This window comes from Hypanus sabinus, chromosome 3, assembly GCF_030144855.1.
Source record: "Hypanus sabinus isolate sHypSab1 chromosome 3, sHypSab1.hap1, whole genome shotgun sequence".
Taxonomy (NCBI): Eukaryota; Metazoa; Chordata; class Chondrichthyes; order Myliobatiformes; family Dasyatidae; genus Hypanus; species Hypanus sabinus.
In genome coordinates, this window is record NC_082708.1 from 129737167 (window position 1) to 129755551 (window position 18385).

Consider the following 18385-nt stretch of genomic DNA (forward strand, 5'->3'; position numbering starts at 1 on the left):
TGTGATAGAGTAGGAGGGGCCAGAGGAGGAGGTGTTGCATTGCTTGTCCGAGAAAATCTTATGGCGGTGCTTTGGAAGGATAGATTAGAGAGCTCCTCTAGGGAGGCTATTTGGGTGGAATTGAGGAATGGGAAGGGTGTAGTAACACCCATAGGAGTGTATTATAGGCCACCTAATGGGGAGCGTGAGTTGGAAGAGCAAATGTGTAAGGAGATAGCAGATATTTGTAGTAAACACAAGGTGGTGATTGTGGGAGATTTTAATTTTCCACACGTAGATTGGGAAGCTCATTCTGTAAAAGGGCTGGATGGTTTAGAGTTTGTGAAATGTGTGCAGGATAGTGTTTTGCAACAATACATAGAAGTACCGACTAGAGATGGGGCAGTGTTGGATCTCCTGTTAGGGAATGCGATAGGTCAGCTGACAGATGTATGTGTTGGGGAGCACTTCGGGTCCAGTGATCACAATAGCATTAGCTTCAATATAATTATGGAGAAGGACAGGACTGGACCTAGAGTTGAGATTTTTGATTGGAGAAAGGCTAACTTTGAGGAGATGCGAAGGGATTTAGAGAGAGTGGATTGGGTCAAGTTGTTACAAGGAAAGGAGGTAATAGAGAAATGGAGGTCATTTAAGGGTGAAATTATGAGGGTACAGAATCTTTATGTTCCTGTTAGGTTGAAAGGAAAGGTTAAAGGTTTGAAAGCACCATGGTCTTCAAGGGATATTAGAAACTTGGTTCGGAAAAAGAGGGATGTCTACAATAGATATAGGCAGCATGGAGTAAAGGAATTGCTCGAGGAATATAAAGAATGTAAAAGGAATCTTAGGAAAGAGATTAGAAAAGCTAAAAGAAGATACGAGGTTGGTTTGGCAAATAAGGTGAATGTAAATCCAAAAGGTTTCTACAGTTATATTAAAAGCAAGAGGATAGTGAGGGATAAAATTGGTCCCTTAGAGAATCAGGGTGTCAGCTATGTGTGGAGCCGAGGGAGATGGGAGAGATTTTGAACAATTTCTTCTCTTCGGTATTCACTAAGGAGAAGGATATTGAATTGTGTAAGGTGTGGGAAACAAGTAAGGAAGTTATGGAACCTATGACAATTAAAGAGGTGGAAGTACTGGCGCTTTTAAGAAATTTAAAAGTGGATAAATCTCCAGGTCCTGACAGGATATTCCCCAGGACCTTGAGGGAAGTTTGTGTAGAGATAGCAGGAGCTCTGACGGAGATCTTTCAGATGTCATTAGAAACGGGGATTGTGCCGGAGGATTGGCGTATTGCTCATGTGGTTCCATTGTTTAAAAAGGGTTCTAGAAGTAAGCCTAGCAATTATAGACCTGTCAGTTTGACATCAGTGTAAGTTAATGGAAAGTATTCTTAGAGATAGTATTTATAATTATCTGGATAGACAGGATCTGATTAGGAGTAGCCAGCATGGATTTGTGCGTGGAAAATCATGTTTGACAAACCTTATTGAATTTTTTGAAGAAGTTACGAGGAATGTTGACGAGGGTAAGGCAGTGGATGTAGTCTATATGGACTTCAGCAAGGCCTTTGACAAAGTTCCACATGGAAGGTTAGTTAAGAAGGTTCAGTCGTTAGGTATTAATGCTGGAGTAATAAAATGGATTCAACAGTGGCTAGATGGGAGATGCCAGAGAGTATTGGTGGATAATTGTTTATCGGGATGGAGGCCGGTGACTAGCGGGGTGCCTCAGGGATCTGTTTTGGGCCCAATGTTGTTTGTAATATACATAAATGATCTGGATGATGGGGTGGTAAATTGGATTAGTAAGTATGCCGATGATACTAAGGTAGGAGGTGTTGTGGATAATGAGGAGGGTTTTCAAAGCTTGCAGGGAGATTTATGCCGGTTAGAAGAATGGGCTGAAAGTTGACAGATGGAGTTTAATGCTGAGAAGTGTGAGGTTCTACATTTTGGCAGGAATAATCCAAATAGAACATACAGGGTAAATGGTAGGGCATTGAGGAATGCAGTGGAACAGAGAGATCTAGGAATAACAGTTCATAGTTCCCTGAAGATGGAGTCTCATGTAGATAGGGTGGTGAAGAAGGCTTTTGGAACGCTGGCCTTTATAAATCAGAGCATTGAGTACAGAAGTTAGGATGTAATGTTAAAATTGTACAAGGCATTGGTAAGGCCAAATTTGGAATATTGTGTACAGTTCTGGTCACTGAATTATAGGAAAGATATCAATAAATTAGAGAGAGTGCAGAGACAATTTACTAGGATGTTACCTGGGTTTCAGCACTTAAGTTACAGAGAAAGGTTGAACAAGTTAGGTCTCTATTCATTGGAGCGTAGAAGGTTGAGGGGGGATTTGATCGAGGTATTTAAAATTTTGAGAGGAATAGATGGAGTTGATGTGAATAAGCTGTTTCCATTGAGAGTAGGGGAGATTCAAACGAGAGGACATGATTTGAGAGTTAGGGGTCAAAAGTTTAAGGGAAACACGAGGGGGTATTTCTGTACTCAGAGAGTGATAGCTGTGTGGAATGAGCTTCCTGTAGAAGTAGTAGAGGCCAGTTCAGTTGTGTCATTTAAGGTAAAATTGGATAGGTATATGGACAGGAAAGGAATGGAGGGTTATGGGCTGAGTGCGGGTAGGTGGGACTAGGTGAGATTAAGAGTTCGGCACGGACTAGGAGGGCCGAGATGGCCTGTTTCCGTGCTGTGATTGTTATATGTTATATATATAGGTACAGGCAGAGGCAGGGCTTAGGAGGATATGGATCGAAGAAACTAACTAGCAGGGTGGACACCCTGTTTGGCATGGGCTTGTTGGGCTGAGGGCCTTGTGTCTGTCCTGCATTCCTCTACACTCGATGATTAAAAAGCAGCTTACAATTTTTTAGGAATCAGGAGTGTGCATTTTCTCTGTTCTGATTTAATACTGAATTTAGTGTCATTATGGCATCTAGAAAAATAAGTTTTTCAGTGCTAGAAGTAAATGTGATTCAGAATGCCACTTAAAAATCAGTTATTCCTGAGTAAATCAGTTTAACCTTTTCATTGCGCTTTGCTTAACAGTGATGCATAAATATTAAAAGTTCATAGCGCATAATTGATTCCATGCTGATATAATTTGCAATAACTGTAACCACACACCTCGTGGTTGAACAGGATGTCACTGACAGTAATTTCACATTTCCATATTTAACTTCCCATGTGCGAGCAACAAAGTTTGCTGTAGTTTTACATGATGTAATTGATAAACAGTGTTAGTTTTCACTGCCATTTCAAGCAGAAAGTCCAGGCCTAAGTATTACTGATAACTATGATACATGGTAATTTCCCATTCCATTGCATCCCAAGTCTTATGATATGCAAACTGCTCTAATATGCTTATCAAGATTAAGATTTGGGTTGGAGAAGGAAGTATCATAGAGGAATATTATTATGGTTGTTGCATATTAATATATAATTTCATGACATTTAACGAAGAAGGGAGTGTGGTCAGTGGTAAGTTTTTTCTTTGCTGGATAACCTGATCATGGTATCTAATGGATACCTTGCACTGCTTCCAAGAAGAACAATTGGCCAACATACCACTCCCAAGTTTATGTACAGTATCTTACAACCAACATGGAATCAGGACTGTGGTGGCTGGGAAGTCCAAATGAAATCAAGCCAGAGTCAGATAAGGACTAATTGAATGTGTGGGAGAACAAACTATTGGAGACTCTTCCCACACTTCATTTAGAAAACCAATGTTTTCATGGAATTAAGCAATGCGTTACATGATGGGCCAATAAACTAAAATATCAAATGTACAAATTAGTTGTTCTGTTTTATATAGCTGAATAAGACAGCTGCTTTGGGTAAGGTCAGGTGAATGACCTTTTTTACGATACCCATTCTGCATCATATCAACAGTAAACTACTCCAAAATATGGAGGCCTTGAAAGCCTCAAACATGGATCTAGATTTCCACTGATTTCCACAGATCAGGTAATCTACACAATATTTGGAATTTCTTATCATTCCTGAAATACTAAACAAGTTATATTACTGATCTCTCTTTCAAATACTAATTACAATTGTGCTTTAGTTGCTACATAACCAAAATACAAAAAAATTACACACATGTAAAATTTCATGAGAATTGGCATCCTCCCTTTTATATAAACACTACTCTCAAGCTTTCAAAGAATGAAGTACCATGGTGAATTTGTTGAATCAGCTTCAGTTTTAGCTACTATTGAAGACAAGGCATTCCGATTACTCCGATGCGTTTTATTTAAATCTTGCTATCATCAAAATTGTACATACTTTTTCATAGTCTGTCATTGGCATGATCAGGAAAGTTTAAAAAAATGATGGTAGAATTTAGGGAATATTGACTAGAGGTCACTTTGCATTGAACTTAGTGCAAATTTTAAAAAATTGTCTGGTTTGTCCTCTTACATATGAATTTGTCATGAAAGTTATGTTAATGTAAACTACAGCAAGTTCAGTTGCACAATGATGGCCAACAAAAACAACCCAGAAACAATTGTTCCGCATTTTCATTGGCACTTAGTCAATAATTAGTTTACACCTTTCTTAAACTTTCCTGACGGCAAAGATAAAAAGTTGCACCAAAGGTATCTGAATGCCTTGCCTCTGATAGCAGTTAAATGGGCACTGATGCAACAAGCATAAATGACTTCAATGGGAAACTTATAGCTTCTCTAAAGCAAGGTAACTGGAAGCTGTTTGATAATTTTGTGAAACAAGTCTTGCATGAATTTGTTTCTGCATCATTTTCAAATTTCTTCAAGAGTTTTCACACAGTTATTCAAATAATTGCAGTGATTGAACTGCTGTATTCAGGTCAGTGTCACATTGCCATGGCAGGCAATTGATCATTTCAAACCATTGAAAAACGGTGTTCCAAAATTATGCATTAAAGTTAGATTCCATTGTTTCATCTTGATTAAAATTTGCACCCCTTCAGAAAGAACGTCATGTTACAGGTTTAAATCTTTGGCAGGATTTTTGACAGTTTTGCTGAATTCTGTTATAGTTTGGACCCAAAGCATTTGTGAAATATATGCAATTGTTCCATCTTTTTTGTCTGATGGACTTTTGATGAGAATCAAAAATTCGAGTCACAAATATTTCAGAAAACTTATTTCTAGTTAAGTCTGGACCCTGAGGGAAAAAAGTAAGATCACTGTATAACCCAAAAAAAGTATAAAGTAGCAAACAGTTCTCACTAATTCAATCAACTCACTTTAAATTTAAAGATGAACAGCTGACTACTGATAATATTGGGCTGATTTGGCAAACTCTGCATCTCAGAATGGATCTCTTCACTTTGAAGACAAAATATAGCCTTGGACCACATGGACAATATCATCAAAGAAAATAGTTTGTTCCCATATAACACAAACCCATTTGTAAGTTTTCTCAGCCAAACCAGGAATTTCATTTCATTACATTACTTTTTACAAAAGTTAAATATTCATGGAGTTACAGATATATCTCCACACCTACATAAAGATATGAATATGATTGACAGAGAAAATTTACAAGCATGTTGCCGGGACTGGAGGACCTCAGCTATAAGGAAAGATAAGGTTAGAATGTTATTCTCTAGAGCATAGAAGACCGAGGGGAGATTTGATAGAGGTATACAAAATTATGAGGGGTATAGATATGGTAAATGCAAGCAGGCTATTTCCACTGGGGTTGGGTGAAACTAGAATTAGAGGTCATGGGTTAAGGATGAAAGGTGAAATGTGTAGGGGAAATATATGGGGAATTTCTTCAATCAGAGGGTGGTAAGTATATGGAACAAACTGCCTGTGCAAGTGGTGGATGCAATTCTGATTTCAACATTTAAGAGAAGTTTGGATAGGTACTCGGATGGAAGGGGTATGGAGAGTTATGGTCTGAGTGCAGGTTGATGGGACTAGGCAGTTCAAATTATTAAGTACAAACTGGATGAACCAAAGGGCTTGTTTCTGTGTTGTGCTTCTATGACTGTGACTGTACCCCCATACTATTCAAACAAGCTCCAAAACCTGGGACTCTGTACCTCCCTCTGGAACTGGATCCTTGACTTCCTCATTGGGAGACCACAGTCATCGTGGATTGAAAATAACACCTCCTCCTCGCTGACAGTCAACACTGGTGCACTGCAAGGATGCGTGCTTAGTCCGCCGTTCTGCTCTCTCTGCACTCACGACCGAGTGGTTAGGCACAGCTCAAAATCCATCTATAAGTTTGCTGATGACACAATTATTGTTGGCATAATTTCAGCTGGTGATGAAGAAATTAACAGCTCAGCTGGTTGAAAGGTGCCACAACAACAACTTTTCACTCAGCATTAGTAAGGCCAAGGAATTGATTGGAGATTTCAGGAAGGGGAAGTCAGTCCTCATTGAAGGATCAGTCATGGAAATGGTGAGCAGTCTCAAGTTCCTGGGTGTCAACATCTCAGAAGATCTCTCCTGGGCCCAACATACTGATGCAATTACAAAGGCGGTATAACAGTGGCTATATTTCATTCAGTAATTGAGGAGATTTGGTATGCCACCAAGGACTCTAGCAAATTTTTACAGATTACTGTGGAAAGCATTCTAAACAGATTGCATCACTACTTGGTGTAGAGAGGCCACTGCACAGGATCAGAAAAAGCTGAAGAAAAGTGCAAACTCAGCCAGCTCCATCATGGCCAGTAGCTTTCCTGCTGCAAAACAGCAAACTTCACAACATATGCCAGTGCTATTAGACCTGATTCTGATTCTGAGCAGAATATTGTAGTCACTAAAAATGTTTGTAGTTATATGATTTCCTGTCATTAACAAAAGTTAAAGATCCAACTGAGTTTTGACAAATGGTTTACTGACAAATTTATATACATTTAAACTGAACCACAAATAATTGACTGTTTTATAATTAAACAAAATGAGCAGAGATAAGTGAATGATAGTAAGTTTGCTCGAATACTAGATTATCAATACATATGAAAATACAAACCACAGAATTTACTCGTTTTTTATTGCTCTATTGACAGTGTGTTTAAGAAGATGTAATAAATATTAAGTTACATAGTGTTTATTTTAAAAGCAATTTCATTAATCTGCCATGAATGACTGGAGTTGTTATCTATTCTATTGCGCAGATTGTCTCAATCTCGTTCTCCAGGCTAATGGGCTTCCATATCACCTTCTTGATCTCCAATGTACTGATGTGGTATCTATTCCTAAATGCTTCCCTAATGAATCCTGGTTTTCTTCTCAGAGACTGTGAAGAATATGATCATGCTCTCAGAAAGGTATAATAATCAGCTTCCTTATGCACCAACGAAGTTGCTCATTCAGTAAATTGCAAGACTTGTTTCCTCACCAAATGGTTGTAACCGAGTCTGTCATAGTTTCTAATTCTAAGCAAGTGTTTTCATCAACAGTAAGGTAAAAATAAGTGTTATAAAGAATTATAAATGTTACTCTATTTTTGAAATCACTGACTCTGCTCAATATTATTGCAATGGAGAGAGCTGAATTAAAATACCATTTTTTACTTGATATGTAAAATGAATCTCACACTTACAATTGTAAGATGCTAATTGGCTCTGTGCTGCAAAGTGAGACTAACAGTTTTTAAAACTCTGGTCAAAGAACTAATAATTATCAGTATATTTGGACTATGATTAGTTATTGCATTAGAACTCCTTAGTTATTGAGAAGCAAACTAATTCAGCACAAAAGGAAGAATAGGTTTGGGTAATGCTTACACTACTTACAGAAAACTACTTACAGTAAGTTACCAAGAGCAGTTCTCTGAGAAGTCCACTAGAATTTATAGTTCATTAATGAACCTTCTGATTCATCTCAAGTATAATAGGAGAAAAATGCATCATTACTTTCTAGAGCTAAATTCATGCAGCAGTAACAATCACCCTTTATATTTCCCACGCTCAGTTTGCTTGAAGTCAACACTGATGGAATTGGTTTCATTAGTACTAAATCTATGCTGGTGAGTACAACTGATAGTTGATACTCCTGAAAAAGCTGACTATTCACCCACATTTTTAAATTAAAAAGATGTCAAGCATTTAATGCTGGATATGTTTAATATATTACAAGCTATTTTCACATTGTAAATACCTAGCTAAATATAATTATAGTCTGATTTGAACCTGTAATTACTTAACAATAATTGATAATGCTTTCCTTAATTACACTTCAGGACAGCTGAAATAGTTGTGAGATTTGCTTCATTGTAAGTTAAGGGGGATATGCTCGAGCACTAAGAATCTGCCTAGATGAACTTTGCTACTTATCTGTCACTACAACGTTCCCTTAGTCCTTACCCTGGGGTTGCAACTCCAATTCCTTTTTAGTATTCATCATTTATGTTATATCTTTCCTCTGTGGCAAACTGCAGTTAATCATTTTAAAGTAATAACTGAACTTCCTCCCTAGTACAAAACCAAGTAAAACTTCCCAAATGAACTAGATCCATCAGACAATGGGGAAAAAATCAGGCACAGTTCTGAGGCGAGACAATAAATCTTAAATGTATTCGGTTTCTATTGACTGAATCACACTGGAAACAAGAAGCTATGAATCATAGTATAAATGCTCCTTGAGAATATGCTATTTCCAAAATCTCTCCCCCCATTTAAGCATGTACATACTGCAATTCAGTGCAAGGTTTATACAATTTTTTCATATTTTATATACGTTTGTAATATTTGTCACAACACTCCGCTACTTCTAACTTTGATGAATTTACGGATAATCTGTAGGTATAAACCCTGATGATCATGTATGTTTACAATTTTTAAATTGTTTCTTCTGTTTATCATTGCTGTTTTCATGTAAAGGAGTTACTGTCAGCAGCAATGCCTCTGCAGGCATATTTTAACACTTGTGCCAATAATCGTTTCAGATATTCTCTCGAGAGCTTATGACTCAGATTGGGTTCAAGCTACCTGACAACAAGACTAGGTTCAAACCTTCTGACTATTTTTGCAGGATACAGACATATGATTACTCTCTTCCGATTTCCAAGGAAGCATTAACATTCTGTTAGTGAATAATTATTTCACTTTTTTCACCTTCTGAAGGAAGGTCATGACTGATTAATTCAGCTGAATGCTTGAGGATGCCAAGAGCACGGTGAGAGGAATTTACCCAACACGTCCTCATGACATTACAGTAAACCATGAGAAATTAGCTGCATAAGACAATCATAAATTAACTTGTATGAAGAATTCAGAAATACTGTACGTTATATGAATTTTTGATCATTCTTTTAATTAACTTTCTCTCAAACAACTGTAACTAAAAATAAAACCAGAAGGAACAGAACCAACCTTGTGGCATGGAGCAATGATAAAGTGACATTTCTGTTTTTAGGCAGTTTATTTTGATGAATGGAGGCAGGGAAAGAATCCACTGAGGAGGCTTTGCCATACTTGCCACATTGTGAAGCCTCTCCGGTCCAAGCATTGTCATGTGACTAACCGCTGTGTGGAGTACTTTGATCATTATTGTCCTTACATCTACAACGATGTAGGCTACAGAAACCGGTACAGTAATGTTCAGCCAGACTTCTAAACTTTCATCGCTACGTTGTTACTGTAAGATACTTATTTGATTACTCTTAGTTTATGTTTTACCCTTGGATCTGAAAGCAAGCAGAATAATATTATATGCCTTCTCATCATGACCTTCTGCCGTTCCCTTCTCTGTGCCCTGTTTGGTGTCTCACTTTCCCTCATCTCCATCCTCTTTCTTCCAAAACTTCCCTTTTCCATCTTAGTGTTCATACAGGGTAAAGAAAAGAGCCAGTCCATTGTTGTTATCATGTACTCCACCCATATTCAGGCTCTGAGCTAAATGATGAGAGTGCTTCATTTACCGACAGACAGCCTGAAGCTAATAAATAGAGTGATCAAACGTTAACTATGCTCCTAATCCCATCATAAACAATACTAGAATAGCAATATGTTTGCATTATACAACAAGGAAAGCTCACGTAGGAGAGAAATAAGGGTAAGTGATGGAGTGACGACAGAGGAAGGAGAAAGTGGAGCAGGAAGAAAGTGGTGGTGAGGGATGTGGATGGGTGGAAAAGAAAAAGATTGAAAAGAGGGAGAGAACAAGAGCAAGGTGGAGGGACTGCAGCTCTGAACAAACAGTCAGAGAGTAGGCAATAAATCAAACTGAGCCCAAGTCTTCCTCAGTTCAGGCAAGTTTGGATTTCATGCATGAGAAAGGTTTGAGATTTTCTGGTATCCCCCTGCTCCTCAATACAATAGACAATAGGTGCAGAAGTAGACCATTCGGCCCCTCGAGTCTGCACCATCATTCTGAGATCATGGCTGATCATTCACTATCAATACCCAGTCCCTGCCTTGTCCCCATATCCCTTGATTCTCCTATCCATCAGATACATTTCCCTCTTTTTTCCTGATTTTGTGTGTGTGCGTGTGTCTCCTCTTCCTTTGCCTCTCTCTCTCTCCCATCTATCTTTTTGTCCACCATCACACTAGCACATCATTCTCTCTCCCGTCTTCTTATTGCTCACTCATCCCAACCATTTCCTTCTGTCCCTAAATGCTCCTGCTGCCCAGCATCTGGAGAGAGTCAAGTCCTAGATCCCATTAGGTCATTTTGAGGTAGGTTTGCCTTGAGTCCTGTACTTTTATCAGTACTGACGAAGGGTCTTGGCCCGAAAAGTTGACTGCTCCTTTCAACGGATGCTGCCCGACCTGCTGATTTCATCCAGCTTGTTTGTACATGTTTATTTGATCAGTACAAGCCAGAGCATAACATTGGAGGTATAATTATACACCTCTTATCTGTTGGAATGGAATGACAGAGACAAAATGCCAGGTTATCAGTGACCTTGTAAAGGTGCTATCCAACACATTTTATTTTGAGACTCTGGAGCAACTTTTCCCTGAGCAGAGTAATTAATATGTTAATAGAAGTATCACAATTGCCTTAAGCAAGTATGTTAACACCAACAACTTGACAGCTCAACTAATAGTGCTGCAAGAAAGCACAGTCTAAGATCTAACTATCTTCAACTGCTTTTGTCAGTCAAAGGTCAGAAGTGGAGATCGCCACTGCTGATTGCAATGTATTCAGTTCTCTTTGCACCCTCAGGTAATGAAATAGTCCGTACTGTTTCTGGTGGTGAGACATGACAACAGTTAGGTTTGAACTAAAAATTGACATATTACACATATCTGGTAATGATCATTTCCAATAGGAAGACAACTGATGACCAGACCCTGAAATCCAATGTTAGTATTATCATTTATTTCATTACTGGAAATGCATTAGGGTTATTTATCAGGAGTGCTGCGTCCTCAGGACCCTTAGTATCATTGTGGATCCCACCCATCCATCCAGTGTCCTCTTTGACTTTCTACCATCAGGCAGTAGACTCCGATTCATTAAGACAAGAATGATCAGGGTGGGAAACAGTTTCTACCCTCAGGCCATTAGGCTTCAGAACTCCCTGCTGCATCACATTTGAAGTGCCACCAGTTAATTTGTTCCATACCTTACAATGTTTAATTATGCCCTTTAATTTGTTATTAATGTGTGATTCACCTGTAGATTTTATCCTTACCTTCATAAGTTATCGTGTGTTTTCTGTGTGATGCATACTACTGTGCTTTACTCCCTAGTTCAGAGAAACATTATCTCATTTCTATACACGTTATATGATTATATACATTATATACACTTATATAGTTAAATGGCAATTAACTTGACTTGACTTTTGACCAGAAACTTCATTGGTACATCAATAGAGATACTGAGACATATAGCATATTGGAGCCACTTCCTGATTTCCCAAAGCTCACCTTCCTTTTACAAAGCAGAAGACAGAAAAATGGTGAAATACTCTGACCTTGCATAAGGTGCATTTCCAACAAGTCCAGAAGTTCAACGTCATTCAGGTTAATGAATTGAGAAAGGTACTTAGATACCTTAAACATTTATTTTATCGATCAAGGTACACTGTTGGTGCAAATATATGAAGAATAGAATGTTCACCAAACCTCTTTGATGCTGTTTCTACCAAAAAGAAAAGGAGCTGACACAAGGGATTGTCACCATATGCAAGTTCTCATCTAACTCACCTACCATCCTTATGTGGAAAAGGTTATGAGGGCAGGAGAATGGGGTTGAGAGGAAAAATAAATCCGCCATGATTGAATGACAAAGCTGACTCGATGGTCAAATGGACTAATTTGCTCCTATGTCTTATGTGGAATCTCCCTCCGTACTGCAATCTGGGAGTAATTATTTCATGGAGCAGCAGTTCACTATTCCCTTGTTATGGCCAATTAGAACTGAGTGTTGACTTTGCCAGGAATCCCACATTCTTGTCAGTCATCTGCGTTAAACAGTCAGTTGATATTCTTTCTGCTAGCTAATCCCCAATTTTTAAAATCCTTGTAGTCACAGGATGACGCACAGTTCATGGCATTTACCTGAGCATTCTGAATTCTGAAGAAATCTGGTATTAATACAAGAGGGCAAGTTGTGGTTGTAGAACAATCTATTTTATGTTGATGTGGTGACTAAACCGGTTGAGAGACAGATGGTCCAAAAACTTGGATAGTCATATTAAATAGGTTTGGACCATTGTTTGATTGAATTCTAGAGCCTAGTTTCCTCAAAGTGCTTAAGATTAGCGTCAGGGATCAGAATATTGGAGAGTAAGTGCTGTTTGATCACGTTGTCAGTAACCTTGCTAATGATTGAGAGCTGCTTGATATGATTGTAATTGACAGGATTGGATTTGTCTTGCCTACTGTGGACAGAAAATTTTCCACTCTCTTGTGGAAGATGCCGGTGTTGTACCTGCATTTAAAAAATAACAAGTTTTAAATGTCAAGATGTGTAGTTGGGGCACTTCTGAAGCACACATTCAGGGCCTCACTGCTTTGATCCAAGATAGGCTCAGTCAGTAATTTCAGATTCAGGGATACACAAGCTCAGTACCATGTGAGCCGGAACTGCACGCGATAAAATACAATCTCTGAACGGAATACATGTATTACTTACAACTACTAAATATTCTTCATAAGCTTCTTGTATATTTTACAGGAATTATTTTTTGGGTTTCCTAGCAACAATGTGCCTTAATAGTGTGATGGGAATCTATCTTGCTTGGGATTGGTTTAATGAGATGGGACGCAGCATTTTCATTGGAATCGGCTTCATATTCCTGTCTGTTATTGCAGTCACATCAGCAATAATGACTGGCATATATGTAAGTGATATTCTGGTCTTTAACATTGCAGTTTTTATTTCACCTCCTCTGGCAGATCATTCCATGTATGCAGTGCTCTCTGCAAAATACCCAAGCCGAACTGGTCCCTCATTCATCCTCCTTAAGCAGTTTCCAGAGAGATCACAGGATTTTAAAAAACAGATACTGTATCTGCTCTATATTCTTCACTAAGTAAACACTTTGCTTGAGTCAAGATAATTAAAGGATTATGAGTTGTAACAAGCACAAGTTAAATAACTATTTTCATTTTATGCTGACTTTGTTGCCCTCTAGTGTTTTCCTTTGGTTTTTGCAACTAACACTTGGGCAAATCAAAATTTTCAAGTTTAAGTGAGCCTGTTTAGGTTCATCTCCAATTCATTTTTTTTACATTTATACTCTAAATTCAATTATATATACCACAAAGATAGCTTTAAATAGTGCTTGCTCTACACCAGATACAATATGTACTAGATATGATGAGATTTATATGTTATTTCTACATCAAGCATTAATTCATTCCAAAAGAGTTGCTTGGACCAAGAAATGTTTCAGTTGTCAATAGTGCAGTGGATGGTAGCTGCATTGCATTGTACTCTCCTGAGATTTCAGAGTTCCCCAATCTTCTTTATGCCATGGACCAACACCGTTAAGCAAGGTATCCATGGACCCCAAGTTGGAAATCTCAATAGAAGTGAAGGACAACATGCTACTTCTACCACAGTTAAAATTAAGAGATTTGAACTCTTCTGTTTACTCTTTTCAACATTTCCTTTCATCCCTCTTAACTCTTGCTGTTTTCCCTTTACTCTTGTTGTTTGCTTCTTGCCAATTCTGCCTCAATATTAATCTCATATTATGTTAATGCCCTTATTCTAATTCAAAGGTTATAAAGGAAAAGCAAACAATAAAATGCTATCAATATTGTTTGAGACACTGCTGTTCAGTGGATAACTTATGCATCTGATTATAATAATTATGACTCTGGAATACATATTGCTGGATCCAAAATAGAAAATGTCAGCTTACTTATTACTGGGTACTGAACAACACATAATCGTACAATGATGAACTATTTATACAAGGACCACAGTGGTTCAAATTATGGCTTTAATAATATGAACATTTTAATTTTGAAAGAAATGATTGCTAAAGTAGAAAATGAATTCTAACTGATTTATGACCAACAGTCTAAAGATTGAAACTTTGTGAATTTAACAAGTTTTTTTTGCATTTGAAATACTGCTGATGAATTATTTAACTGTCATTTACAGTTCTATATGGCTGCACTTAATTTAACAATAAATGAACATATGAATCAGAAGAGATACAGTTATCTTCATACCAAGGATGGACACTTTCATAACCCGTTCAACAGAGGCGTTCGACTGAACCTAATGGAATTCTTTCACCTAATCGAACCACAGAGGGAGGAAGTGCTCAATACACTGGATGGGTTGTATGTCATTTGAACAATGTAAAAACCATGACAACATATATAACTCTCTTCACTCAAAATTAAGGCACAAGCATCTTTCTTTATGCATCCTTGTAAACTCTTCTGTTTTGAGAAAGAATGTGAAGATGCACTACATAACATAAAACAGCCAATTATGTATCAAAGAAAGGAGAATTTTACTTTTAATGCATAAAAGATTAAGAGGTCAAGTAAAGTTCATCAATCAAACTACACAAATGCATATACTTCTCAATATTGTTGATTTTGGGGCTATGATGCATTTGCTGCTATATTCAGGAATCAAGAAGAATGCAAATGTTAAAAAAGTTGAAAGTTTACGATATTCAATGCAAGTCATTCTTGCATATAAGTATTTTATCATGGTAAGATGGTGCCAGCAGTATATGCCTGTAAATATTCAAGTTATTATCATTGAAATTACTTATTTTAGTGCACTCCAGATGGAAGTACTATCCTGTTGTTCAGAGCAAGTGATAATTGGTTAAATTACTCATAGAGAAAATAAGTTATCCAAGAATGATTCCAGAGCAAACAGTCTTGCAAAATTATGTAATTAAAATCAGCCTGTGCCTATTGCTCGTTCCAAATAGCCAGATGTAGAAGTAAAGGGCTAGGGATATCCACTACAAAACAGAGAATGGAAGTGGCTTCAACTATGAAAACGGGTTGGTAAAATTCTGATTACTCAGGGAGTTATTTGACTGAACTATTATGTACTTTTTCCCGGGAGCTATTTTTATTATCTGGAAAACTTGACTTAAAATGTATATCCAAATGAAAATTGTGCTTACTTTTTTCAAATCTGCTTCAAATATTTGACAGAGTTCAAGGATGAACAGATGCACATGGAAAAACTTAACATTTTCTAGATTACAGACAGAATATTAGGGTAAGCCCTAATGTTGTGTGGTTCCAAACATGTTTTCAATTTATTTTGCAAAACCATTGATGTTTTCTTTTATTGACAGGCTGAAGTTATTTTCCCCTCCTTATAAGATATAATAACCTTGATCACTGTAATCACTGTATATTATTGCAAATTGCTAATTTTTGTTTAAATATTTTTGAACTGTTTTCAGCTTGTAAATGTCTGAAACTCTGAATTTATTTATGAAGGTGTTTATTGAATATGTAATTTATCAATGTAGTGTAAGTGAGTTAAGCTCCTCCTCCACTAGTCACATATTCTATCAACTGCATATAATATTTATTCCTCCATGGTGACGCAAACCAAATATAAGAACTTTGTATTGATTTAGATTATCACCAAATCAGTTTTATAAGTTTCACTCATGAGCATTAAACCCACTCGTGAGTGTATTTGGCATTGTAGCCCAGAATGATTACCAAACTGATGTCAAAGACATTGGAGCATTAACTTCCCACAAGCCCAATATCAAGCAGAACTGCTATCAAAACTTCAGGCTTAAAGGCTGTATCATGTCATACTGCAGTATTAATATAAATGTTTCACAAATTCTTAATACAGTATTACTTGTGCCTTAGTGATTTTTACAACCTATATGCATAATAAAGGGGAAAATGCCCAATAAATTACTTCAGTTTTACAAAAGCACATAGCTGATAAAATTATCTTTATTATTAATTGTAAATCTTATTGTGATTGTATTATCATAAACAGAATGCATAATTTAATGAGTAGTACCATTTGTAACATAATCCATCATAAAATTCATTTCATAAGCAGCTTCATTTTACAAAATTTATATATTATACAGGACTACTGGAAATTATATTGTTCTGACATTTATTAAACAATTATGCAATGTTCAGTAGTTTTATATCAAAATTATCACTATGCAAAATAACTGCAGTAGATTTTATTCACAAAGTGTTAAAGATTACATTTTATATGTATGCTTTTGCCTTTGGATTTTTTGTTCAACCGTTTTTATTTTTAGAAACAGCATTTATGCAGACTTTCGAGGATGTGTGTGCCAATTAAAAGCCTACATGAATTACATTGGTTTTAGGTGTTTGTCTAGATAGCAGCATCTACTTCCCTGATTGTTCCACCATAGCATTAGATTTGCAATTACCTTCTATCTGTGGAATTAAAATTTTTTATATAAAATGTGGATTTTTTCTTAACAATTTAGATAATTGTTTAATTTATACTCCTTTCTCCAGCCCACTTTCCCAGGTGAATCCACTTGCCACCCACCACTCCACCAAACCTCAATACACAGTCCCACCCCCACTGCTCCACAGTAAAACAAAAACAATTCTATTCCACTGGAGGACTGCTCCAATGTTAAGAGCCATATACCAAGGGAAAACACAATTAGTAAACCAGGACAAGAATCCCTCTTTCTCACTTGAATGCAGGACTCAGGTGATAATCAAAAATACTGTACTCTACCCACCTTTCACCGAGTAACAGATGCTTCCTTTTCACGCAGTGCTTGCACCATGGTTATCCTGGCACGCGCTCAGCCGCTGGGTTTTCCTGCCTGTTAGACCTCATGAGGAGTCTATCAGTGCAGCACGGGGACAGGCACAATTAGTGGTGGATAGTGTATAGAACATGGAATGTAGAAATCTACAGCACGTTACAGACCCTTCGGTCCACAATGTTGTGCCGACCATGTAACCTACTCTAGAAGCTCCCCAGAATTTCCCTTTCGCACAACCCTCTATTTTTCTAAGCTCCACGTACCTATCTAAGAGGCTCTTAAAAGACCCTATTGTATCCACCTTTACCACCATCGCTGGCAGTACATTCCACGCATCCACCACCCTCTGTGTGAAAAACTTGCCCCTGACATCCCCTCAGTACCTACTTCCAAAAACCTTCAAACTATGCTCCCTTGTGTTAGCCATTTCAGCCCTGAGAAAAAGCCTCTGACTATCCACAGAATCAATGTCTCTCATCATCTTATACACCTCTATCAGGTCATCTCTCATCCTCCATCACTCCAAGGAGAAAAGGCCAAGTTCACTAAACCTATTCTCACAAGGCACACTTTCCAATTCAGGCAACATCCTTATAAATCTCCTCTGCACTCTCTCTATAGTATCCACATCCTTCCTGTAGTGAGGTGACCAGAATTGAACACAGTACTCCAAGTTGGGTCTAACTAAGGTCTTATATAGCTGTAACATTACCTCACAGCTCTTGAACTCAATCCCACAGTTGATGAAGGCCAACACACCATACACTTTCTTAACAACACTGTCAACCTGTGCAGCACCTTTGAGTGTCCTATGGACACAGACCTCAAGATCTCTCTGATCCTCCACACTGCCCAAGAGTCTTACCATTAATATTATAATTTGTCTCCAAATTTGACCTACCAAAATGAACCACTTCACACTTATCTGGTTGAACACTATCTGCCACTTCTCAGCCCAGTTCTGCATCCTATCGATGTCCTGCTGTAACTTCTGACAAACCTCCAGACTATCCACAACACCCCCAACTTCTGTGTTATCAGCAAATTTACTAACCCACCCTTCTACTTCCTCATCCAGGTCATTTATGAAAATCACAAAGAGGAGGGGTCCCAGAACAGATCCCCGCGGAACACCACTGGTCACTGACCTCCATGCAGATTACAAACTATCTACAACCACACTTTGGCTTCTGTGGGCAAGCCAATTCTGGATCCACAAAGCA

General features: G+C 37.7%; 1 protein-coding gene across 1 annotated transcript in view; it reads left to right on the plus strand.

Annotated features, from left to right (window-relative positions):
- Nucleotides 1-16782, plus strand: part of LOC132391646 (uncharacterized) — a 74133-nt gene extending 57351 nt beyond the window's left edge. The window contains exons 7-10 of the mRNA XM_059965102.1: nucleotides 7138-7290; nucleotides 9380-9552; nucleotides 13100-13265; nucleotides 14540-16782. Coding sequence (XP_059821085.1) covers nucleotides 7138-7290; nucleotides 9380-9552; nucleotides 13100-13265; nucleotides 14540-14737 — 690 coding nt within the window. The 3' untranslated portion in view covers nucleotides 14738-16782. The remainder of the gene's footprint in view (nucleotides 1-7137; nucleotides 7291-9379; nucleotides 9553-13099; nucleotides 13266-14539) is intronic.
- The last annotated feature ends 1603 nt before the right edge of the window (nucleotides 16783-18385 follow it).